The sequence below is a fragment of the Leguminivora glycinivorella genome, chromosome 18, assembly GCF_023078275.1.
Source record: "Leguminivora glycinivorella isolate SPB_JAAS2020 chromosome 18, LegGlyc_1.1, whole genome shotgun sequence".
Lineage (NCBI taxonomy): Eukaryota > Metazoa > Arthropoda > Insecta > Lepidoptera > Tortricidae > Leguminivora > Leguminivora glycinivorella.
The window spans coordinates 8,597,815-8,625,649 of NC_062988.1; the positions used below are offsets into that span (position 1 = coordinate 8,597,815).

General features: G+C 38.2%; 1 protein-coding gene across 5 annotated transcripts; it reads right to left on the reverse strand.

Moving 5' to 3' along the window:
• Nucleotides 1-627: 627 nt before the first annotated feature.
• Nucleotides 628-27,810, reverse strand: LOC125235741 (cleavage and polyadenylation specificity factor subunit 6). 5 transcript variants are annotated; one of them, XM_048142316.1, is made up of 15 exons: nt 27,667-27,810; nt 27,343-27,555; nt 15,730-15,945; nt 14,273-14,387; nt 13,509-13,708; nt 12,071-12,133; nt 11,036-11,209; nt 10,269-10,365; nt 7,584-7,685; nt 6,086-6,180; nt 5,172-5,411; nt 4,132-4,340; nt 3,237-3,278; nt 2,235-2,333; nt 628-1,544 (listed from the first exon to the last, which is right to left on the reverse strand). In XM_048142316.1, exons 1-15 carry the CDS (start codon nt 27,730-27,732, stop codon nt 1,343-1,345), a joined length of 2,133 nt encoding a protein of 710 aa, XP_047998273.1. In that variant the 5' UTR covers nt 27,733-27,810; the 3' UTR covers nt 628-1,342. The 5 variants fall into 5 exon arrangements, with proteins under 5 accessions (XP_047998273.1, XP_047998275.1, XP_047998272.1 ...); XM_048142318.1 differs by having other exon boundaries at nt 628-1,520; nt 10,251-10,365; XM_048142315.1 differs by having other exon boundaries at nt 10,251-10,365.
• Between the last annotated feature and the right edge of the window lie 25 nt (nt 27,811-27,835).

Here is a 27,835-nt window from a genome sequence, read left to right on the forward strand (position 1 = left end):
TAACCGGGTCGTATTGGGATTTAGGAGCTCAGTTAAAAGCTATCTCCGTCCCGAAAGTGCATACTAACGACGTTGAAGCTCCCCGGGCTACTAATAGCTTTACCTTTTCGGGTAAAATCGGGTTGCTTTTTGTTCGAGATTCTAGCAATAGAACTACTGAGTAAATAGTACCTACGGACATGAATGTAGAACAGAACTTTTCAAATAACGGACATATACTGGTTTTATTTTGTTTTGTTACAGAATATTTACATTATGCAAGTGTAGACGTGTGTGCTGACATATGTACATACCTAATTTTATTCATAGAAATATTACAGTATTTCATAGCATTTACGCTATTTTGTCCCCATAATAGTTACAAATATTTAAAAAGCATTATCTAGTAAACAAGACCCTGGATGTTTACCTTTTTATAGTACCTATGCTAAAAACAAACAATATGACACCTGAGAATACCAAACGTAGGCTTTAGAATCTTACATTTTTTGAATGTAGAAATATTAGAAACCAATTTTCGAGGATAAAATAATCCTGTACTGTAAATACGTAACCCATTTCTTGCATACATTAAATTTAATTAAAATGTTATAGGTAGTAGATGGTGGTGGTATAACTGAAACACAATTTGAATCAATACATCAATTTTATTTATGTTCATTTATGCAAAGTAAATCCTAAGATCATCAGTGTCATATAACTATTATGTATGGAGCAGTCCATACAGGAAATCTTAAAATCTATGACTAAAACCTAGTGAGGTATCAATCGATTTCCCTATTGCCAAATTACAATAAATTCACATATGTGCAATAAGAAAATAGATTCAGCTCAATAACAGTGAAGTCTCACGGAGTTAAACCTACCCCTGGAGTCCAATTTTGGAATGTTGTTCCAATACAAAAGTAAATTTAATATAGGGGTTGTTACAATGGTCATTCTAGATAGAGAAATGGTAAAACAGAGTTTTTACGCAAAAAAATTTGGGCTACATAATTTAGTCAATTACAATTAGCTACGAACACAACGGACAACTCTCTCTTTTTGTGATTTGTAACTCGAATGAATAAGTTGTTTTGGTTCAAGAAGTACTAGTCCGAAGTCGACATTCGTAGAGGCAATGAGAAGATTGCCTAATCATTCCGGTAATAACACGATAAAGACAAGACAAAGGCGTCCGACGCTAGCAATTGATTTTTATCGAATCTGAAAACAATTCGTCAATAGACTATTTAATTTCTACTCTTTTTAGTCAAGACTGTATGGCGTAATTACGCAGCAGCGCGCTAGTCTCGTCCTTATCGCGCGACACATGTGGTCCAGCCGTCAGTTCCCATGTGTCCTAGTGCCTGGCGTCGCGGCGATGGTCGCGCTCGCGGTCGCGGTCGGCGGGCGGCGGGTCGCGCTCGCGACGCTCGCGGTAGCGCTCGTCGTAGTAGGGCGCGGCGCCGCTGCGCTTGCCGCTCGACGCGTCGCCCGCGCCGCTCTCCGCCGCCGCCTCAACGGGCGACTTGCGAGGCCTGAGGGACGAGCTCGTTTTAGTACTGAAAATATTTACAATAATCAGATTTCCTTCGAGAGAGTAGGGACCGTAATACTACCGACTGCGCCATATAATGTATATGTATTGAAACGGAAAAGTTAATAACAGTAAAGTTGTGGGCCGACAAAATGGGAACTCTAGAATAGTTAAAAAAAAAATCTCTTAGTAGTAGTAGTAGTAGTAGCAAAATCTTTATCGTACAATTGATAACAAAAAACACAGTAATTACAGTAAAGAACAGTACAAAGGCGAACTTATCCCTATACGTATCAGACGGATTGATACTTTTATATGACACATTAGCTGAGAAATATTGGCCAAAGAAGATTTCTGTTCATATTTCTGTTTGGCCCTATGGTTGACTGGTAGAGAATGCCTTAAGGCATTAAGTCCACCATTTGTACTTTTTTTTTCCAATTGTGCAATAAAGTTTAAATAAATAAATAACATTGCGTCTGCAGGGCTCCGAGGGTCAGTTCCTACGTTGTTGAGTTATCCTAAGAATGACAAAAAAATATGCTTATGTAATTCAATTGGTATAGTATATATCGTGTCATTCAAGAAGACGCGTACGTCGGTTCATATAGTCATGTAACTAAAGGTTAGATTCGTCAAATTCGCACTTGTTCGTGAATGACACGAGCCATACATAAAATGTATAGTAGTCATCAATAATCATAATTAAACATACCTTTCTTCCCGGCTATGTCCGCGGTTGTAGTGGTCAGCGCGTTCGCGATCGCGAGAGCGAGAGCGGTCACGCTCGCGTTCGCGGTAATCCCTGTAGTACCTACAACAACAAACAGTTACACATCACGTACAAAACCACTAACAACGATATACGTACTGAGTTTCCACCAGACAGTGCTGTGTCGATTTGTTTGATATCCTCCAATCGTGTTAATAAATAAATAAATATTATCGGGACATTCTTACACAGATTGACTGAGCCCCACGGTAAGCTCAAGAAGGCTTGTATTGTGGGTACTCCAACAACGATATACGTAGTAATAGAGAAATACTTATATACATAGACAACATCCATGACTCAGGAACAAATATCTGTGCTCATCACACAAATAAATGCCCTTACCGGGATTCGAACCCAGGACCGCGGCTTAGCAGGCAGGGTCACTACCGACTGAGCCAGACCGGTCGTCAAATCGTTAATTGTTCACAAAACATAACACCCGTAGAAAGGGCTTCAACTAAGCTGATTGATAGGTATTAAACATATTTACGTAACATTCTCTTAGAGATTTACAAGAAAATGTTTATATTTCGAGAAATCACAGTTCGTAATCTTAGGTCACAGTTCGATGCAATATTCTTACAATTCATGCCGTGGTTGTTAAAAATTATCGGGAAGTAGTGAAAGTGACGCTTTTCCGCTATAAAACCAACCACGAACGAATTGTCGCTTATACTTTTTACACCCTGTCATTTTTACATATAAAACGAACACTGTTTTGCAGTCTTCACAGACATAATCCCGTATGATACCTGAAGTGATATGATATTCATGGTATAAGCAAACAGAACCCAGCAAATGAAAGCATGTGAGATTGCACAAGACAAACTAAAATCCCCTGGTAAGGCAATATCAGAGACATTGCTATCTCAGGTAAGGTACACAGACGAACTAAACCCACTGATATCTCAGGTAAGGTAGGGCTGAGGGTGAAACACTTACGCATCACGGTCGCGATCTCTCTCCCTCGACCTTTCCCTATACCTGTAATCAAGTGACCATGTATCATTACAAAAATCACTACTCTACTGTAAGGGGTTGTTAAAAAAAAGATGCGTGCGGGTACATGAGGTAAACTCGATATCTAGATGTAATGAGGTGTAATGTCATACGCTGATTGGCTACGCTACCTGTTTTAATATTATAATTAATAAAAGTCTCAGACTAGAGAGAAATTATTATAAAACAATGTTAACTTTTTACTAAAGATTGTCAGTAAAATGAAGGTTTTATACTTGCAGAGTTACGCGGCCATCTCGATGATACATCTTACGTCTACAAATATTTTGATCATCGTCTGCATCGTTTCATAAAGGCCCATTTACATGATTCAAATAAGAGTTGCTTGTAAGTTGATCTTTGCGCCGTGTAACGTCTTAGGGACCATCCACACACAGGCGACGCATGTCCAGAGCCGCGGAACGGACGTCAGCACTGCGCCACCCGAATGTAATTTAAAAAACGTCTCCTTAGTACATTTTGTATCGGAAGGACGCGCAAGGGTCGTCGATTGGGGCGCGCGCCGCGTCGCCTGGGGGCGAGTCTTAGTCTTACGTCCTTCCTATATAAAATGTACTGAGGAGACGTTTTTTAAATTACATTCGGGTGGCGCGGCGTTGACGTCCGTTCCGCGTCTCAGGACATGCGTCGCCTGTGTGTGGATGGTCCCTTGGAGAGACGAGATACTGCCTTATACATAGCATCAGTCATTAGTGACCTACCGTAGTCTAGTGTTCGTGGTAGCGGAACGCTCACGGCGGCGTTCCGTTGTGTTGTTCGACTTCCTCTCTACGCTATGTATCGTGGTCGTAATCGGCATAGGTTTACAGTGACATACCTGTCTCGGTCCTCGCGGTCGCGGGAGCGGTCGCGGTAGCGGGAGGCGGAGCGCTCGCGGCGGCGCGGCGCGCGGTGGTGCGCGCGCGCCTCACGCTCGCGGGACCGGGAGCGGCGCCGCTCCGTGCTGCTGTAGGACTTGGTCTCCACGCCGTGAAGCGTGTCTTGGAGCGACGAGATGAGGATCTTGCAGCGGTCGTCGTGGGCCACCTGTGTGGATAATCAGTGTTACAATTTGATACTGAAAATGAAAAAGGTGATATAAACCTAGAATTACCATATAATTGGGAATTGGGGCATTTTTTTTCAAAGTTGTCCACCGCACTTTTTTTGTAACATGGGATTCATTCAATCACGAGGTTTTTCGATCCTGACAGGTGAAAAAAAAATGTCCCAAGATTTCCATACATTTCTGACCTTCCATTCCGTCACCTCCGTATAAAAAAATGGTAACGGAATGGGAAAAAAAAACCTTGGGACACTTTTTTTCTCCTATTAGGATTGAAAGAGCTCGCGATTCTGAGTGGAAACCACATAAAAATTTCCAAATTCAAAAAAAGTGGGGTGGACAACTTTGAAAAAAAAAATGGCCCCATCGCGCTTGTGTCTAACAATCTGATGTCAAAAATAAATAAATCCATCTGTAAGTTTTTTTTATGGGATAGGAGGCAAACGAGCAGACAGGTCACCTGATGGTAAGCGATCACTACCGCCCATGGACACCCGAAACACCAGAGGTGTTGGAGGTGCGTTGCCGGCATTCAAGATGGGTGTACGCTCTTTTCTTGAAGATTTGAAGGTCAATACAACTAGGGAACAAATCAAATTTCAAATCTATTTCAATTTATGATTTGAAGGTCGTATCGATCCGTAAATACCGCAGGCGACAATTCATTCCACAGTTTAGCCGTGCGGGGCAGGAAGCTTCTGGAGAAACGCACAGTTGAGGACTGCCAGCCATCTAAATGATGGAGATGGAAATGTTGTCGCGTAGAGAAGTTCAGGCTAGGCTAGGTACACCTCTATCACACTTTAACTAACCTTGCTCTGTTTAATGAGCGATATAGCAGTGACGAGCGTCTCGATAGCGGAGGCGTACTCCCCGGCGGCGGCGTCGGACACGGCGCGAGCGATGGCGCTGGAGGAGACGGTGCGGTTGCGGGACATGACCTCCTCGAACTCGGCCTCGCTGATGGCGGGCGCCAGCGGCGCGTGGTGCGGCGCGAGGGGCGCCGCGTGGTGCGGCGGCGCGCGCGCAGGCTCCGCGCTTGGCGGGTAGCTCTGCACAACAATATAGACGGTCGGTTCACGGCTAAATATGTCACATGGAGGGCAAGTACCTTAAATATCATAGACAGAATATTTTGCTGAAAGAAGACTATATTTTATTTATAAAACTTAGTAAAACTGCATGCTTAGAATTTTGAAAAATTAGATGGTTAAACCGGGAATCGAACTCGCTACATAAGAAGAAAAATATAAGCAAAGCCGTTAGACACCCTGTACCGATGTTGAAGCTGAAATGCAGGTGGCAAACTCTGATTTTTCCCAGCATCGTTGTCGTTTTATCTGATCCACTTTTTTGATCGGGGGTGGTACAGATCACCTTCTCTATCAATTCTCGACAGACTCTCTGATGCACACATTATTCTATGACTGGTCGACTTCATTTTTACAGCGGCAATATCGTTTACCTTTCACGATATTTCTATCTTTTAGTAAAGTACATTGATATTTGCCAGTCGCTTTTCGGTGAAGGAAAACATCGTGAGGAAACCGGACTAATTCCAATAAGGTCTAGTTTGGCAGGTCAGATGGCAGTCGCTTTCGTAAAAACTAGTGCCTACGCCAAATGTTGGGATTAGTTGCCAAAAGCGGACCCCAGGCTCCCATGAGCCGTGGCAGACGGCGGGATACCGCAAGGAGGAGTAGAGTGAACGCAGACGAGACGTTACCTGCGGCGGGCGGCCGTAGGGCTGCGGGCGCGCGCCGGGCGGCGGGCCCTGCGCGGCGTGCGGCCCGGGCCCGTGCCCGTACGGCGCGCCGGGACCTGCACAGGACCGATCATGTCAATTATATCACCATATATCAACTATTAAGGCAGGATTTGTTAGTTTGCTAGCACGGTAGCTCATCGATTACTGTTGACGTGTTGACATCTTAGGGCCAGTTGCACCGACCACATTTGACAGACACATCATCGTCACGCAGCAGACGTCTATGGAACTTCCCATACGATAAAATTTTACGAACGTTTTAACGGTGCCAGACGGTTTGGTGCAACCGACCCTTAACCCTTAATACTTTTGTATGCGCTATCGAAATACTGTCAGTCTTATGATCCTCATTTTCATAATAAATTTTATTTTTTTCGTTGAAATAGAACCATCATATCTGTGAATGTCGGAGAGGTTTAATACTTTTAATGCCATCCGAAATACTGTACACAGTCTTTGACCCTCTTTTCGTATTTTTAGTTTTTTCTGAAACAGAATCATCAATATTTGTGAATGTCGGTGAGGTTTGAACTCGTGACCTTCCCTGTTTTCTGTCAAGTGTAGGGTTAACTTGACGATGAGTGAAATTCTTTCAAAAAGGTAAGTCGTGTATTTTATCTCTTCACATGAAGATCAGTTTTGCTGTGGGAGATGATTCGGTAAGTTCGGAGGGCATACACCGCGGTACTAATTGGCAGAAGATCATCTGGACGACGTAGGGCGATAATTATCGCTGATAGAAAGTGCAGAAAGACAACTCAACACCGATAGAAACGGATTAAAAAAAAAATCATTTATTCATGTACCAAAAATAGCAGTTATAAACAGGCCATAAACTATATTAACACAAAATAGGCTTCACCATGTCCGTGCCTGAACTAGGGAGATCCTGTATTTTGTAGATTTGAACAGAGAACCACGATTTTTAACACCCCACGCAAAAACGACGAAGTGTTATTTGACGATCAGTCTGGCCTAGCACTTAGTGACCCTGCCTGCTACACCGCGGTCCCGTATTCGAATATCGGTAAGAGCATTTATTAGTGTGATGAGCACAGATACTTGTTCCTGAGTCATGGATGTTTTCTATGTATATAAGTATTTGTATATTATATATATCGTTGTCTGAGTACCCACAATACAAGCCTCGACTTACGGTCAGTCAATTTGTGTAAGAATGTCCTATATAACATTTATTTTATTTATTTATTTATAAGTTCGACGTGTTTGCCTGAGTGTGTCTCGTCTGTGGAATCGTAGCTCCCGAACGGAGGGACCGATTTAGTGTTTTTTTTTTCGAAAGCTGAAATAGTCGGGAGTGTTCTCTGTTTGATGGAAAACGATCTGCTACATCGGAGATTTTTTTTTTATTTAAATTTTGTGATTAGGTTATCGGTATCCTCGGCCAAGAGCAGGTTACAGGATGTAGGATTATAAATGTGAGGAGTTAGAATACCTGGCGGCTGCTGCTGCGGCGGCGGCTGCGGGCCGGGCGCGGGCTGCTGCTGGTTGAAGAAGGCCGGGTTCACGTGCGGCGCCGGCGCGCCCGGGCCCACGCCTGCGGCAACGGAGAACACGATACACTACACCGCTACCGACCATACACTAGCCCCACGCCCGTTTCTCGGAAGATATAGAAAAAAGCACTACTCTTAAGAAAAACACTTTTTTTACAAACATATACATGGATATACATCAGAAAAGGTAATAAAATTACACTTTTGCATTAAGATTTTACATATTAAAAGCGTATTAAAATTGGGTATGAAATACGTCTCGTAAAAAAACTGAGGTAACTTTGAAATCTTGTTTTGTTATTATTTATCAATTATATGTTTGAAATTATATACTCGTTTTGTAGCGCGTCTTAAGATATATGTATTATCACAGGCTTAAGTAACAAAAGTTCTGATTTTCAAAAATAAATGAGTTGAAAAATAAGGCGTGCGAAAGCTAAAGTAGATAGATGACCTCCGTACATTTTTTCATAATACCAAGTTCTTAAAGTGGTTTTATTAAAATTTTGGGGGTTTCAAAGCTACATTAAATAACAATGTCTTAGTAGTGACATATTTTAATAGAAAACGACATACAAATGGGACAAAATTCGTCTAAATTATTACGCACATTTTATCCACATCGAAAATTGAATAAAATGGCCACGGTCGTGACGTTGAATATTGTGTCTCGGTGATGAAAAATTATCGAGTTTTCAGTATAAAGATTATAAACTTTGGTTATCAAATAGTTAACCTAACGATTAAAGTGTTTTTTTAGGTTATTAGTACTAGATATATCTAAATAAACGCCTAATTCCTCGGGCCAAACCTATTCATCACTCGATTATTTGAAATAAAATGCCAAATCAATAAGTAAAAACAATCAAATTTACGATTAAACTATTGTAAACTGTTTAGTACTTACCCAGGCACATTATATTTAAATCCGTATACAATTTTGTATAGAAATACACACATAAAAACACAATTTGTTTAACATCAAATTTTTAGCAAAGGCCCTGTTGCCTGGCGCTTTTAAAATAAGGATTTTCTAATAATATTTATATTACAGGTAATTATTTTTGATGCGACAATTAATAATTGTGTTTTCCGCTATCTATTGTTAAAGTTTTTGTAGCTTAGGTGCGCGCGCAAACGTTTAATTTTCCCGCCAAATACGCAATGACCATTCGGTCGACTCCCGGCGCCATGGCACTTGCGGACATTTCAAATCGGCCGGGAGTCGACCGCTCAGCACTCCAGTGGATATTAGTCTTATAATATTAGTGCGTTGTCATGGCAACCGATACGATGCGACAGTTCGTGATATAGTTTGAGAAATAGGCCCCAGAGTGGACGCCCGGAGCGGAGCGTTTGACGAGACGTCCAGCGTACGTAAAGTCTATACAGCGTCGACTCGGGACACTTGTATCGACTTCGTTTAACATGCATGTACGCCCCGACGCCCGATATGAGCGTGCACGCTTTGGCCTTTAATGTTACGATCTGTGCCGGTTTCGAGCACGTTCGCTGTTTTGTATAGGGAATATTCTAGCATGAGGTATAGACAATACAAATCTTTTAACCGGTCAACTTCTGAGTATATCAATTGAAAAAGAGTAAAATGTGTCAGTCGTTTTCCGGTCTTCTAATAAAAGCAATAATCTTGAAGCCTTATTTAGTAAGATATTAATACTATTAATTAATAATGCGTGCGTTTAGTTGGTAATAATTGTATATCAGTTAGTGAAAATTATACCAATACTTCTAGATTATATTTATAATTATTAGTAGGTATATGAGAAAAATATAAGTCACATAACATGTTCATATTAGAGAAAATAGTGTAGGTTTTTTTCTAATATGCAAAATGTACATTATTAGCATTCTGAATATTAAATTTATAGATACAGTACAGTATGCCGATGCCTCTGATTTCAGGATTGACATCTTGTTCGAACTCGTTCGAGAAATCGATTCATCACTTTTTATTTCGATCAATTTAGTCTCTGTAATAATTTTGAACACCAGTTTTTGGTGAAAAGTCAGTGACTGATAAATATTATATTTAACTATGCCATAGTTTATGCAAAATATGTATGCGTGGGGTGAGTGGTCAAATCCAATAAGTTAAGACACTTTGTTTTTGAAATTTGAACTATTTTCGCAACATTCTTAGGCACTGGTCCCACCGCGAGCTAGTATGGAATGAGCTACCGGCTTTAAAAACGAAGAAAAGATAAGCACTCCCGTGCAAATAAAAGAGACACGGCGGTATTGATAGTTTACCGATGGGCGAGTAACTATAAACATCGCCGTGTCTCTTTTATTTGCATGGGAGTGCTTATCTTTTCTTCGTTTTTATAGCCGATAGCTCATTGCTTACTACCGGTAGTGGGGCTAGTGAGACCAGTGCCTTAGGGCCTTCGCTAGTTGACGCGGATTCTACGGAACGTACGCCCGTCTAATAATAAACCGTATGAACAACGCGGGCGCGTGCGTATTAATTTCGATTTATCGGGTTCGACCATTCACCCCTCGTACGTATGTTAATGTGTGCGAGACCGTAACCTTTCGTGCGTGTTAGCCACTCGGGGCATGCCAAGTAGAGAGCGTGTGCGTACCTGGGTAACCGTTCATACCTGGGTGCGGCAGCGGCGCGCGCGGCCCGGGGCCACCGGGGCCCCCCGGCCCTGGTCCGCCGTGGCCCATGTGGTGCGGCGGCATGCCCGGACCCGGCTGCGAACAATCATTATTACTATATTAGAAACTATTCCAATTCTAAAATAAGACGTAAAGTTGAAGGCGCGAGACCTCAGATTCCTTCCCCTTCTAAATGACCTGTTCAAATGACTGCACTGTACGCTTGTGGAGGAACAGATGCCTATGGAGGAACCTAGTCTTCGACGGAATGATTGAATTGACGGAACGTGGAAAGACTGAAGAAGTAAAATCGGAAACTCTAGTGCCACCCGGCTTAAAGAGGACATAGGAGTCGTATTGGCGGGGATGGCTCTTAAAATTAGTCCTTTAAAAGACAGTATCAAAATCGCAAAACAGGAGTCGAGCTTTAATACTCGACTGTCTCCTCTTCTGAAAGTTTTCTCATTTCGCGTTAACTTTAATGAAAAATATATGTCAGACTGTTTTGCTTATTTATATCAATTTTAAATAGCACGCCTTTCTTTGCGCCTTAAGCAGTTAAAAGATAGAGATATTTGATTATGATCGATTCTGTTTAAAAAAAAAAAACATTTCGTTTGTACAAATGACAGTTTGATGATGAATGGTCATCTAAGATTCTTGCAGCGTATTTGACTGTAGACGTGTCCATTTTATTTTAATATAGATTAAAAGACACTCCGCCTCCGTCGTAGTAAGCGTTACAATTTTCAAAAAAATCCCTCACCTGATGCGGGGGTGGCATCTGATGCGGCATCTGGTGCTGCGGCGGGCCGTACTGCTGCGGCGGCTGCGGCGCCATGTGGTGCGGGGGCCCGCGCGGGGCCCACTCGGGGCCCGGCCCGGGACCCGGGCCCGGCCGGGGGCCTGGGGGCCGCTGCATCTGAGGCGGCCCTTGGAACTATCGGAACGAGGAATTAGTTTGACACTGGACTCTGACTGACACGACCCGTACAAAAATAATCATATTGTCTATTTTTTAAACGAAACGAGTCCTAAGGCAGTCCCCACTTAGGCGTCGCGTGTCTCGCGGCGCACAACGGACGTCTCCGCCACGCCGCCTGAATGTAATTCAAAAAACGCCGCCGAGCCGCCTGGGGCGCGTCTTACGTCCTTCCTATACAAAATGTACTGAGGAGACGTTTTTTGAATTACATTCAGGCGGCGTGGCGAAGACGCCCGTTGCGCGCCGCAAGACATACGTCTTATAAGTGTGGATGGTCCCTAACAACCCGATAGAAAGGATTAGTAAATATACACATGCTTTTTAGATTTAATAGTCAAGATTTAGTAGATTTAGTAGTTGCAAACCTATGACTACAGCATTTGCCACAGTAATCACCTTGGATAAGTTATCACCGTAACTTGACATTCCAACACTAGCTAATAATAAAAGTTATATGTCATTGTATGACAGGGACAGAGTATCAATGCCAACACGTTATATAACATTTACAACAGCCGGTGTGTTGAAGACAGATCGGCGATTTCAAGCATGAAATCAATCAAGCGAGAGCATGCATAATATGAGGACAGGGACTGCAGTCTCATTTCTTATCTTCCACGAAAATATAGCATAATTTTCTATATGCTTTTGATTACTAATTTGACACATAGCAGTAAAAGAAAACATTGAAGAAATCCTGTAATGCTTAAAAAGACATTTTAGTTCAAAACATTTAACTCAAGTTTGTTCACAATACTTATGTTAGGAGTTAGGATTTAGCAAGACATGGTCCTGTAGGTATTCACACTAACACACCTGCATTGGGGGTCTGTGCGGCGGTCCCTGTCCGTCGTGCTGCATGTGATGAGGCGGTGGACCCTGGTGGTTTTCAACATTTCATTAAGGCCCAAAGAGTAGCAATATTTAAATTATATTTTCTTATAATTTAGATAAACAGAATTTATTTAGAAAAACAGAATTTCGTTAGTTATGGCAAGTCACAACCTGGAGAATATAAAAAAAAAAACTGTATTTTTGATAACTTTTTAACATAATTTTACTCAGCTCAGTACTAAGGTTTTATATTCTTCGGCTCGGCCACCAGTGGGCCTTGTCGTTTTTTCTTTCGTGTATGATATATATTTCAGTTTATTATTTTATATTCTTTATTAATATAGTGTGCAATGTGCATTAAATACATTTATACAAACTAAATATTTAGTAAACTAGCCCTAAACTTCTAAGGGCCATGCACCACCGAAAATGGAGGGTTAACAAGAGGTTAACCCACCATTTTATATGGAATTTGACAGTTGACAGCTCACTAACCTTGATTTAAGCGGGTGGTGCAAGTGGCCCTAACTGAACAAAGTCATACACTATTGGCTTCGTGCGAAGTGCATGGAGGGGGTAAGCAAAGCGATCGCAGTGCTTGCGGTGGTCTGTGAATATTTGTCCTACCGTAAAAGATTATGCTTAAAGATTCAGGCCTAGCCTGGGAATAGCCCCGGTCGGATATTTCTGCGGCCGCGGACATGACTAGGTACTTACGTTTAGATTTGTTTTATATGGCATTAACGGGACGGAGGTTTAGCGAATACCATATCACTAGCTCGAAGAACTTGTACCATTACTCCTATGTTCTTCAAGATTCCTTATATGCCCTGCCAGCACCAATTTATTGACTCTTTCTGTAGTCTGGGGTTGGAAGTTTATACCGTGAGTAATGCTTTGGAAACTGATTTTTGGTATTATATCAATGTCTTTATAATCTATCTACCTAAATTACACTTGAAATAGTAGCTCTTGTTATTCGATTTATTTAAAATTAACGAAAAATCGTTAAAATATAATGTTTGTTTACATGTCATTTTTTGACATTTTCCACTTCAGGTTCACATGGTAGTGGGCGTAATTGTCGTGCACGTAGCCAATACTATCACTATACATACTTATACAGCCATGACTCGGGAACATACCCGTGCTCATCGCTCAAATAAACGGCTTTACCGGGATTCTAACCCACTAGTGCAGTGTCACTAACCACTAAGCCAGACCGGTCATCATCAGACATGCAATTAAAAGGTGGTTGGTGCGCAGGCGGGTTTTGATACTTTATGTGGTGGGGAGGCCAGACAGGCAGTTTTATTGTTTGAGCTAGTTGCACACCTTACTAATTTGTTGTGTGTAGTTACTGTTGAGACTGGGCCCGTTGGAACCTAGGTGGAAAGGTTAAGAGTCAAGGGTTACTTACTTGCATCGGTGGTCTATGCGGCGGCGGGCCCTGGTGCGGCGGCGGGCCCTGGTGTTGCATGTGGTGCGGGGGCGGGCCCTGGTGCTGCATGTGGTGGGGAGGGCCGGGCGGGGGCCCGCGCATCTGGTGGTGACCCCCGCCGGGCATCATCATGCGAGGCCCGTTGGGTCCAGGGCCATTGGGACCGGGGCCGAAGAAATCTATGTGGGAAGGTTTGGGTTACTCTTTTACAATTAACGTAAAACGCAAATTATATTTGTCAAAAATCCAATAATCCCTTTTTAGAATGCAGTTACAAAAATCTTGATTGATGATTAGAACACCCTTGCATACATTTTTGGTATCCATGCTGAGTCAATTTTTATGTTTCGATTTGTTATTTCATAGCGACACTAATCGAAAAACACTTGAACTACAAGAAGGTAAGAGAAGGTGTAGCTACTTTTGAAGAAGCTCGACTAGAACACCTAGACCAAAAGCGCCTTCAACGGAAGTCTCGACCCAAGCCGTCCTACGCATACACCTACAACGAACAGGGCCAGCTTTACTGCGCACAGTGCGACCGGATATTTAAGACCAAGTTCGGATTCGCGAGCCATATACGTGCTCATCAGAGGAAAATGTAAAGGTCGCCGTTGTCGGATACGACATGGAGGACTATATATATATATATATATATATATATATATATATATATATATATATATACTATAATAACACTAACTCATTTTCTTCTATTCAAATCAGCAGTGGTAAATAGTTACCTCCGGGGTGCGGTCCGGGCGGACCGCCTGGGTGGGGAGGCCCGCGCATGCCGGGGTTATTCGGCCCGGGTGGAGTGGACCTCGTCTTAGATTGACTTTCAAACTGGTTCAACGCCTGAAAAACAATCATCTTCTGAAGAACGTCCTACATTTTGTAACAATTTCTCATATATTTGACTTATTGTGGATGTTATAATTTAGTTAAGTGTTTGGCGAGCTAGTCCAATGATTCGGTGCCGTCAATAAAACAGTGCTCACTAATCTCACCAGACCCTTTACCACAACTTGCCTTGTCGCGCGTGACTCCATACATCAAGCGCGACTTCAAGTATGAACTCGCGCGCGACAAGGCAAGTTGTGCTAGAGAGGCTGATAGATACAGTATAAGGATACGTACACCTATCCTACTTATTGACGGTCTGCAACCCAACCCGTGTTGAGTTACAGCCCCTTTATATCGAACCATAGCGTCAGTAGTATGAACTCGCGCGCGACAAGGCATGGTAGATTTAAGTCAGTCGCCCTATAAATAGCAAGGTTATCAAGTTGGGCTGAATCTATATTTTAAGTTTCTACAAAACACTTGTGTTCTATTAAGAATCCTTCTATCCTTTGACTAACTTACCAAGGCCGTGGTTTAGATAACTTCTTTCAAACATTACATTGTTAACATACGTAAATAGTGTCGCTTAACTTAGTCGGGTAAATCCATTCTGCTATAATGTTTATTTTTTTTTAGATTATATATATTTTTATACATAATCAACCTTAAAGCACAATGGATTTACCCAAGTTTGAAGTTAAGGGGATATTGATCGGAATCATTTTATGTCCCGTCAGCGTGTTAGAAAGTTTTTTTTTTTTAATTTAGAAGCACAATACTCAGGTCAAGTTATAGGTACTAGTGCTATGTTCAGTTAAAATCATCATTAGGTTGCTATAGAGACATTTGCTTGACTTCGTTTTCTATTAGATTATTTTACGCGATAACCTTTGTTCAAACCTCCATTCCAAGATGGAATATTTGATTGTCTCAATGTTTTTCTTCTACTTTTTCCTAACTGGAACACAATTCAGAATATGCCCTTGAAGGATGTTTTTTTTTGTTACACCCAATGGATGCGGTTGAATGAGTAACCTTCCTTTTATGCGTCGGTCAACGTAGTTAATGGAGAATGCAGTTGCCCCAGGTTAAATTTATTTGTAGGGATGGTCAAGCATGTACTTACATCTCCGTCCCATCCCATTGGACCATGGTTTTGGGTTAGGTGGGACACATAGCTATGATTTCATATCTGTACCCGCTGAAGTATAATTAGAATAGCCTTTCCTTAATCTATTCAGGGAAGATAAATATAAATCAGGTTGCTCACTTTCATTGATTTTTCATAGTTAGTCACACTAAGAAGCTAATATCAGGTCATATTTTTAATATGTACAGTATATTATTTATTTACCTGTTTAGTAGGCAGAGTGACAACCGGGTGTTGTCCGTGAATTTCTTTCTTGGGCAGACGTTCCAGAACCATCCTGAGGGACTGCTCACAGCCCAGAGAAATGACACAGAACCCCTTGGACTGGCCATTGGATCTGTTTTCGAAGAACTTGACATCTTGGAAATCGGTCACACCCACATCAGCGACCGCGTTCGCTATATCTTGGTCCGTTGCCCACTGAAAAAAGTTGTATCCAAAACTAAGCTACGCAGCCATTTACCTAAGAACAGCGAATGTGAAATACGTACGTGATGACTCAGCATGATATTATAGTACAGACAAATACGTTAGTACGTACCTCATTACGCAAACACGATCGAGACGTAAGACGAACCTGGCTTAGTTATATATCTACTTAATTTCGGTTCCCTAATTATTTGTGATGTATTTGGGTAGGTATAGCAAAAGTTGACCGATGTTAACCTTTTAATTTAATCGAATGAAGAATAATACCGGGATTAATAATTGTCAGAAGCGAAAGATATTCCTCTTTAAAGTGAACCTATAATACTGAATATTTCAAGCCGATATTTTTTATTGTCAGTAGTGTATTTCTACCCGACTCCCTAATAATCTGACGAAAAAGATCCGCAACAGGAGACGCTGGGAGAAAAGGAAACAGTTGTGTATGTCACCAGTATTTTATTGTCATATCACATGTTGTTACCAAGACTACTGATAAAATTAGCAATGAAGCAGTACACAGCTGCTAAACCCTCAATTAGACTAATTAGGAAATCCTCCACTTAATAGGATAATAAAAGGGAACTAGTTCATCGAAACAATGATAATTACAGACATTTTAAAACCATTTTTTTAAGAATATAATATTCATAAATTAGTATTATTTCGCCAAATTTTTTGAATAATATTTATTTACAGAGTTGTACAGCATAAAAAATAGTACAGAAAACGATTTTTCTAAGTGTAGATATCACTATTACAAGAAAAAGTTGAATAATAATTATATAACCTGTCAAATATCACAGAATGTTTCCCGGAAGACAGGCTTCTAACATGAATTATGTGATAAAATAGAATTATTTCCACATATGATGTAACTTATAACACATTTAACACGCGGACTATATTTTTAGTAAAGTAACATTTGTCAGGAAAAAACTAACATCTTAATTAACATCCGGTTAATAAAGCGTCTTCGATTCGTCAATTACCCAATAGAAGTTGAACAATACAATGTTCAATACAAATAATGTCAACAGTAAGTAAATGTAAGATTAAACATTAAAGGAACGTTCGGTAAATACAAGCGCGACACAATTTCCGTCAGTCACAAAATATACAGGATTCAATAATCCACACCCATCCTACATTAACATTATGGTGCTCCCAGATCGGCTGTTATGAAATGCTGTACAGCCTCGCAAAAAAGTATAGAAATTAATAGGGAAACCGTCTATGTAAACCGTTTTGCATGTGGCAACTATTGAGTCACTTTTGTACGAGAACAGGAAGTGTTGCTATGACAAAATAATTTAATTCCATTTATAATCTTTTTTGCCAGGCTGTATAACATACTGTGACAGGGACAGCATAATAAAATACTATCATGTTGGCCCTATCATGCGATGTTATATTTTATGACAGACAATGTGGTAGCACCATCGCTTGCGAAGGTACAAAGGAACACGAACACAGATCAGTGCAAATATTATCATGTAGGTATCACAACAGAGTAAAAATAATCAATATAATTTATAAATAAAATAAGACAATCAACTACGTAAAACAAGCAGTAAAACGTCTTACCTCGATGGACAACCTGATAAGGAAAAACATTAGTCATAAAAATAAACAAAATTTTAGGCAAATTCAAAATCATACGAAAGGGCCTGGCCGGACTGCCATGGTAAAATCGCCCCTGGCTAAATATGAAATATTGATATGCAGGATTATTCGTATTGTTACTACATGTACTACTACTGGATATTATGCCTCAAACTGTTTCCGTTTACGAAAAAAATTAAAAAAAAGAAATTTTGTTTTTTATTTTTTTCTTTAAAACCGCGTATCCGATTGAGTTGTTCTTTGGATAATTTATAGATATATTAGGGATACATCAATAAAAAAAAAATTAACTTCCTGACTTTTTGTTAAGTACATTTTTTTTTTAAATTTATGTTTTAAATATTTTTTTTTACCACATACGAGTTAGCGACACCTACTATATTTTTATATAATAATCGCCATTTTAATACTCTATTACATATATTTTTATCAAAAATATTAGTTTGGATCAACAATGTCAAAATAAGTTATTTATATATTACTAGTATTACCCTTTAGTACGTTGCTCCTGGAAAGTGATGTATGAAAATTTTGGCGTAATTAATGGAAGATTTTTTTTTTAATTGGGATATGTAGATTATAGGCCGAAGTTATTTTTCATCAACCCTCCCCACCCCTCCCCCCTCTGCGTCACCCCTCTACCCCCCCCCCCCTTAAAGAGCCGAAAATGCGATTTTTCTCGATTTCTGACAAAACCGATGAAGATACAGAAAAAACGTGTAGGAACGAAGTAATCCTTAATGAATTTACTACAAATCTCTCATAAACATTTTAGTGCTAGCACTTATAGTTTTCGCGCAATCCGTCACGAAAGTTGCTCCTTTCTGCAATTTTCTTTAATGAATGATAAGTTTTCTCCTTAAATGCTTACGAAATCGTCGGTTTGATAGTACTAAAATATTATAAACTCAGAATGAATTTCAGGGGAAAAAAATCACTACCATGGGCGGGACTTGAACTCACGGCCTCTAGATTGATAGATATGATAGATAAATGACGCTAGGGGTACCATTGATTCATATAGTAGAAAGCTGAAAGATTCGCTAGAAACTAGGGATGAGCTTTTGGTGGCTCAGTTGGTAGAGCCCTCGAGTTTCTATCCGGAAGCCGTGAGTTCAAGTCCCAACCATGGTAGTGATTTATCCCCTTAATTTTATTATAGTCATGAGGAGTTTACAATATTTTAGTCGTATCAAATAAATTTCGTAAGCATTTTGGGACAACACTTTAATATTCTTTAAAGAAAATTGCAGAAAGGAGCAACTTTCGTGACGGATTGCGCGAAAACTATAAGTGGCATTTTTCCTGATATTATGAAACACAGCAAAATTATCCCGCTGTTTAAATCAGGAACGAAATCAGACCCGACCAACTTTAGACCTATTTCAATATTACCAGCGCTAAGTAAGGTCTTTGAGAAGCTTATTCTTAATCAACTGTTGTCTCACTTTAACAGAAATAAATTGCTTGACAATAATCAATTTGGTTTTACCAGAGGTCGTTCAACTACTGATGCCGGTGTGGTACTTCTAAAACACATCTTTGACGCCTGGGAAAGAGCTCAAGATGCTGTTGGAATTTTCTGTGATCTATCAAAGGCCTTTGATTGCGTTGATCACGAGAATTTAAAGAGAAAATTGAGCCACTATGGGGTTAAAGCTGCTGCCCTTGACCTTGTTTCATCGTACCTTTCCGACAGAACTCAGCGAGTTGTTATCAATGGGACTCAATCAGCAGGTTCACCGGTAGCACTTGGAGTGCCTCAAGGTTCAATTCTCGGTCCCTTCCTGTTCTTAGTATACATTAATGATCTACCGAAACTAGTGCAAGATAAACATGATATAGTGTTATTTGCTGACGACACTTCTCTTATATTCAAAGTTGACAGAAAGGAAAGCAGCTTCGATAACATCAACGATGCACTGTCTAGCATAACAGACTGGTTTACGGCGAATAACTTACTTCTAAACGCCAAGAAAACCAAGTGCATCAGATTTGCGCTTCCGAACGTTAAGCAGGTAAATAACAGTAAGATCCAAATGAAAGGTGAAACGCTGGAATTTGAAGATCGAACGGTTTTCCTTGGAGTCACTTTGGATTCAAAACTGCAATGGCATGCACATATAGCCACTTTAGCTGGCAAACTTAGTTCTGCAGCTTACGCAGTAAGGCGAATCAGACAACTAACAAACGTAGAGACGGCCAGGCTGGTATACTTTAGCTACTTCCACAGTGTTATGTCATATGGGATCCTGTTATGGGGAAAAGCTGCAGACATTCAGGCTATTTTTGTGCTGCAAAAACGAGCAGTCCGTTCAATCTACGGATTGGGCGGTCGAGCATCTTTAAGAGAAAAATTCAAAGAGGTGAACATTCTTACCGTTGCCTCTCAATACATATACGAAAATATTATGTATGTTCGGAAAAATATCCACGAATTCAAGCTTAACAGTGACATCCATAACTATAACACAAGGAACAAACATAAACTTGCTGTGACCGCCCACCGTCTCCGTAAGGTTGGTACGTCTTTCGTCGGGAACTGTACACGTTTTTATAACAAAGTACCAACCGATATAGTGGATTTGCCATTTGACAAATTTAAGGCACGCATTAAGCGTTTGTTGTTATGTAAGGCGTACTACACTGTGAAGGATTTTATAGATGATAGGGATGCCTTTAAGGTGGTTGCTTGTCAATAGATGAATGAAGTCGTATATATTTTTTTCATTTTCTCTGCATTGTGTAATTAAGCATACTAGTGTTCAATTGACGTATGAGAACATATTCTCGTCTGATTATATTGTTTTTATTTAAGTTTAGTTGTGGACACTTGGAGACCTTATACATCTCCAAGATTATGTGTTTAATGTTTAATGTTTATCTTACTTTAATTTTATTGTATAAATCTATATTTCCTTCCTTTGTAACATACGAGCACAGAATATAGTGTCTTACAGCTATGTTTTATAATTTGAATATTTAATTTAGCCTGGCAGCTTGAACATGTCATGCACACTTAAAAGCCTTTGCTGCGGTGGCGTCGTTGATCGGGTCGCCACCTTCCCGAATAAAGGTTGAGGGAGGCGATGGCTGAGATACGCGTCATACTCGTGAACGGGTGCCGTCCGTGAAGACCGGTCTGTTTAAGCTTACTGGGGCTGTTATAACTTAGTAACTTTAATTCTAATTTTTATTAAATTAGGACACTTTGTTCGGTTGTCGTTTGTTTCCTTTCTTTTAGTGAATATTTTAAATATATGATTTTGACTCATGGAGACCATATACATCTCTAAGGAGAATTAGATTAAGTAGATATACATTTTATTTTTAGTTGTGACATTTAGAGTCATTTGCACCTCTAAAGTAATTTTAGACTTTTTTTTTTTTTTGTATTTGTACTTTTTATATTAAAATTTAGTGTAGTTCTTGGTTGTAATTCGACATTTAGAGACCTTCTACATCTCTAATTAATTGTATAGAGTTAACTTTAGTTAGAACTTAGAATTAGTATATAATAGTATCAATTGTAATTTCAACTCAATTTTAAATATTTTTTTAAATACCTATGTACATGTGACGTGTAAAAGTGCCCCTGTGGCCTATTTGCTGAATAAATTATTTTGATTTTGATTTGATTTGATTTTGAGTGCTAGCACTAAAGTGTTTATGAGAGATTTGTAGTAAATTTATTAAGGATTACTTCGTTCCTACATGCTTTTTCTGTATCTTCATTGGTTTTGTCAGAAATCGAGAAAAATCGCATTTTCGGCTCTTTAAGGGGGGGTAGAGGGGTGACGCAGAGGGGGGAGGGGTGGGGAGGGTTGATGAAAAATAACTTCGGCCTATAATCTACATATCCCAATTAAAAAAAAATCTTCCATTAATTATGCCAAAATTTTCATACATCACTTTCCAGGAGCAACGTACTAAAGGGTAATACTAGTAATAATAATATATAAATAACTTATTTTGACATTGTTGATCCAAACTAATATTTTTGATAAAAATATATGTAATAGAGTATAAAATGGCGATTATTATATAAAAATATAGTAGGTGTCGCTAACTCGTATGTGGTAAAAAAAAAATATTTAAAACATAAATTAAAAAAAAAATGTACTTAACAAAAAGTCAGGAAGTTAATTTTTTTTTATTGATGTATCCCTAATATATCTATAAAATATCCAAAGAACAACTCAATCGGATACGCGGTTTTAAAGAAAAAAATAAAAAACAAAATTTCTTTTTTTTAATTTTTTTCGTAAACGGAAACAGTTTGAGGCATAATATCCAGTAGTAGTACATGTAGTAACAATACGAATAATCCTGCATATCAATATTTCATATTTAGCCAGGGGCGATTTTACCATGGCAGTCCGGCCAGGCCCTTTCTCAAGAAATGCATTAACATAAAAAACTAATAAATAAAACGCCCAAGATTTTGTTTGCTACGAAATATAAGCAGGATATCAGGCAAATAAGTCTATACTAAAATATATTGTTCTTATTTAGCAGTTTTCTAGATTATCTCTATACGGTGTATCACCTTATGCTTTTATTCATTCAGAGGATTAGTGACAATTTGTCGTTGAAACTTTCTAAAGGATAGTATACCCATTCTATACAATTGATTTTTTTTAACTTAAAAAAAGCAGTCTAATCGAAAATAATGGCAAAGCTCCTTTTCATCTTCTCAAAAAAGACTTGATTGAGAGCATGAAAAATCATTGTCACCAACCCAATATTGATATTTAGTATCAGATAATATCTGTGTTTCAGTTTTGATAAAATTCAAGTTAAATTATTTAGTTAGCCTAAAATGTGTAGTAACAAGCCTTTTATAATATAGCATTACTGCATATTTGCATAGTGTGAAAGTAAGAAATTATGATGTACAAGTAGTAGAAAACCGATTAACTTTAGAATCCAGTTGGGAGGGTACAGTAACATTGTGTGTTGATCACTAAACCAATTTGTGTGTAACATTTTGAAATAAGATATTGTAACACTGTTACATGGCCAAATAAATAAATACATACAATGACCAAATTAAAATCCTGAGACCAATTAACTTTCTGGTATCCAACATGGATAAAGATTAGTGTCAAAAGTCTTATTTTATAGAGATATTTACAACTTTATTTTGAGGTTTGTTGGAACAAAGAGATAGTACACTATCACTAATGTAACTTATATATTCTACAATAATTGCGTCGCTGAGAATTTCGAAAGCTTTTTTCTATACATAAAATATAAATTGTTAATCTACCTTAGTTTTGTTTGTGCCCGACACAACGGCAGTTTAAAAACATATTAAACATACAAACTATTCACAAATAATGGATGTGTATTAAAAGAAATCCAAAAGTTTTAAATCTCAGCTTAAAAAAATGTGTATTGTTGAATTAATATGAGACAAAGACATGAATTATTACAGAAAATCATGTCATGATTGCCATGAACATACCTACATAATAAATTATGTCTACATTAGGAAATATGGATAAACCACCATCACAGAAAACACATTAGGTTATTAAGACAATAAAGATGCAAATATCTCTTCTTCATTAGGCCTAATTCACAACAAGTTGACTCCAAATTTAATTCAAATGTTTTTTTTTATATATACATCAACTACAATATTTTGCATGACATATTTCTAACTAAATCTTTATGATAATAGATTAATTTATTTAAAAAATTACGTAATTATTTATAAAATACTGCAAGGTATGTTAAGAAAAATATTTTTAATGTTACATTTTTTTATTACAATATAGAAATTTTATTAGGTCAGAGACAAAGTTATACTGAAAAAAAAAAAACTGGAATCGAGAATAATTTTAATGGTTACTTTAGATAAGTGCCAATTACCGTGTAAGTTCCCTCAAAGTTCCAATTTTCTTATGTTAGTCTGGTACAAGTGCAAAAATAATATCTGTGGTATAATATAAAATCTAACAAGTTATATTTCTTCATACATAATTATATGCATAGCAAAAAATAAATCAATTAACCGTGAAACACTGCAAGTTATAAATGTTATGGACTACCCACAAACAATAACTACATTTAAGTTTTTTTTTTTAGGTTTTAGAACATAGATGACCACTAAAAACCTAGTTTTAGGGACATACTATGTTAAATCAGATAAGAAATCATCATGACACAATTACTGACCATTTGCCACCTTAAAACAATGATATTAAGGTGTGCCATAGTCTGATGTGTTGCCAATAGTACAGAAGGGTATTTTTATCATAAAATGCATCAATAATGCAGAAGTTGTCCACTTTTTATATTAATGTTAATGGCTTACGTAAAAAAAAACGTACTGGCACAATTTTAGGACCACACATAAGTACAATGAAAGATTCATCCTCTTCAAAAGCAAGAACACAATATCAGTACCAATTCTAGAAAATAAGTCATATAATAAATAAATAAAATTAAATACCTATTACACAAAAACCTAAACTTGTTAATTAATAATGGCAATATAACATTATTGGAGGAAATGACAAAATTATGTCTAATGGAACATGTATTTTTTTTCATAAATTAGTTTTATTTTCTACAAATGGCACATACTTTCTTTTATTTTTATTTTTAAGTCTAATTACCTAGATATTGGGCAATGTCATAAGTTCCTCACATAAAGGGGTCATACAGACACGGTAAAATATAATTAGTCCATTCTATTCTCAGTCTGTGAATGTTTTCATTACGTCAATCAAAAATTCAGTGATAAAAAAAGGTTGCCATTCACTTTTAAGAAGAGAAAAGATAATTTGAAACCTAAGTGTTCATATGACCAGATTTTTTGTGCAAATACATATTTGGTTTAACACTCACTGCAAGGGGATATTAAAGCAGTGAATGCCTTAAGGTGTTACCAAACCAAACGAGAACAATTTTACTATTGCTCTATGTTATCCAGTATTAACTTGGTACGGAAACAATATTAGGTTGCCCTCAAAATGTATTGGTAACACCCAAGAGCCTTTTGCATATTCTTTCACAGCATGTACTATGCACAGCAGAAACCTCTTTCCAATACCTTTTTTTAGAAAGAAATTTTAGCTGGTAATATTGCCGTAAAAATTATATGCATTAGGGCTTAAGTGACATGTTAAAATATTATCAGCAAATTTTATAAGGGACAATATACCTAAGCCATGCTTCAGTGAAAAACATCCCTGATTTCCTGAAGTCAAGTATCAAAGCAAAAACAAGTTATACAGGTCATTTATTTTTTACAACATTTATAGATTTTGTATCATAAGCAGAGATCGGACAGTTGGGCATCATTTGTATGACGTTTTCGGAATAATGAACCTTATATTGATAGAATGACGCTCAGTTGTCAGATCTCTGATCATAAGATAACCTGCCTTAATATTTGTCACCAATTTTCATTGTTTCTAGGGCTGCCTATATCAAGGGCTAGATTATGTTAAGGCAATTACCCAATGTAATTGTAGATTAAATATTACACAAGTGAACTGAAATAAATGTCATATACAAAGAAAAAATGACCAAGGCTTTAGCCTTCGGTAATTGTGTCATATACTTGAAAAGTTCGACCCTTGCCACCGTGACCGAATGGCCGAGTGGTTTGAGGCATCCGTCGCGATAACGGAGGACGCTGGTTCGAATCCAGCTTTGGACACTTGGAGGCCTTGGTCATTTTTTCTTTGTATATGACATTTATTTCAGTTTATAGTTAAAATAGTAGTGTGTCTACTAAAAAATACAAATTAAATTATTTTCTATGAGGATAATTTAATTTGTTCTAAGAATTACACAAGTGCTTAAAAGATTATAAAAGTGTATTTTGAACTTGGACAACTTGATATTGCTACTATTGTTTACAAATGGCAAATTATTTGCATGCCCTATTAAACAATGTTACTCACAAAAACAAAAAAGCTTGTTCAAATATGAAACTTGTTTTTGCTTCCTAAAAACATTGCATTACTTTAACCCTTGTGAAAACCAGGAAAAACTAAGGACTTCATAAAAACCCAAGAACAAATAAATATTAAATATCAATTCCCCTAACACACAATCATGCATATCACTATACAAATTCTTGAATTTAATAACAGTACTATGTAAACCAAAGTAATTAGATTCAGTATTATGTTTATCTACTTCACAGGGTTAAAGATAATGTCACTGAATATTTTTCCCCAACACGATAATAATAGTATATCCATCAATAGCTTAATAATAATAACAGTTAATGTTCCCTCATGATAGGGCTGCCATCTCGAATTTCGCCAAACCCGGACAAAGATACAAAAAACCCGGACATTTGGCGTAAATCGCATTTTTTCCCCGGACGAGTCAGAATTTATTTAAAAAAAAACATTACCTTTAATTTTCATCCATTTATTTATTTAATTTCACACAATGTGTAATTTGCAATAAACAATAACAAAAACAAAACAATTTTTCTTACAAAAAAAATTTGTCTCTTTTTAGGTTACTAAGTTACTAGGTCAAATGGGGTATCGTTAGAAAGAGCTCAAATTGCACATATCAAAACTATTTCTTATAATTTTATTGTTAAAAAAAAAAAAATTAAAGGAAAATGTAAAAAAAATACCGTTCTTCCCCGCCCCCTTATCTCCAAAGTTTACCAACGAAAAATTGTGAAAATTTTACGAAACATTGGCTTTATGCTAAATATTACAGGACAAAATAAATCGAGTGTGTATCTTGAAAACTTTTTTTTTATTGACAAAAAACTTTTTAATTTCAACTTTCAATTTTACCACCCTTGCATATACATATTATACATCCATATCATATTTTAAAATTATACGAGATTTTACCTAAAACGTTATCTTTCAAATAAAGTAAAACTGTCGAAATCAGTTAACATTATAAATAATTATCCCTGAAAAACCATCATACAATACAGGTCGCGCAAATTAGTTACAGAATTCACCGAGCGATGGCACTTTAATATACACAATAATGCTCATTAGTACCTGTACTTCTAGCACATCTCGGACACCTGGCGATCAAATATATGAAAGAGGCCCGTTCCTAGCACATATTCTAAGGTCGTGTAGGTGAACGCTTATACTGTGCTTATAGTCAAGTCGTTATGTCTACATATATGAACTAAGATTTTTTTAACCGTTGAAAGTACGAATACGGAACCCTCGGTGGGCGAGTCCGAGTCGCACTTGGCCGGTTTTTTATTATGTAAACAGATATTAGTTAATCAGTGAACTTAAATTCGCTGATAATACTTAAATTCAATAAGGTGCTTCCTTACGTGAAAAGTGTCCGGGTTTTCCCCGGACACTTCTTGACTCCCCGCCCGGACGGCCCCCGGACGGCCTCCAAACTAGGACAAATCCGGGGAAACCCGGACGGATGGCAGCCCTACCTCATGAGACAAAAATATTGCCCGGAGGAACATTCACTATTGGAAGAGGTAATCAAATGAATCGCTTTTTTAAGAATTTTAAAATAACCACTGCATCATCAAATTTGTCAGTGCCAAATTGTCAAATGACAATCATTATTTTACTAAATATAATGGAACAATTCAGCTCTTATGAATATTAATACTGCAAGAATTACTAGTAATAAAATACCACCACTATACAACTGTGACGCAGACGACGCAGTATCGATACTATAGATACAATTCTATACATTTTCATTTAATTACCACTTCTACATAGTCTTATATTTACAATACTAATCTAGGATATAATAAAATCAAGTACAAACCCAAGTTAGATTTCCGACGTAAAGCTGTGCCCGAGGGTGGCGATGATGAGACTGGTTTGGTATGTTGTTGTGGTACGGAGCGTTGCCGTTGGTCTCCTCCGGAGGATGCTGCGACGGCGGCGCATTCGGTGGTCCATCTCCGTCCTCGGGCTTCGATGTTGGTGCAGATATTACGTCGTCGTAGAGATCCACATTTTCACCTCCAAACTCATCCTGAAACGTGCCGCACATTCTCATTGCATTATGGTGTTTGGACTTTTTCCAAAGTTTCATTCGACGCTCAAGGACCAATAACGTTATTATTCTATGCTAAAATAAGCTTACCTGTCTATTAAAATCAGATTCTATATCGTCAGCGTACAAATCTATATCGACGCCTCCGTCCGCCATTTTGACAATGACTAGAGGGGAACCGGGAGCGGCCGGTGTGTATTGAAGTAGCAAACAACCGGAAATGACTAGTGTTGCTATTGAACACTGTCAATTTATCGTT

Bases quoted from the DNA above. Each gene is read 5' to 3' on its own strand.
- LOC125235741 (XM_048142315.1), bottom strand. From the start codon at position 27,732: ATGGCGGACGGAGGCGTCGATATAGATTTGTACGCTGACGATATAGAA. The intron at 11,210-12,070 runs GTGTGTTAGTGT...TCGTTCCGATAG, and splicing joins CGCACAGACCCCCAATGCAG to TTCCAAGGGCCGCCTCAGAT. The intron at 5,412-6,085 runs GTAACGTCTCGT...ATTGTTGTGCAG, and splicing joins CCTACGGCCGCCCGCCGCAG to AGCTACCCGCCAAGCGCGGA.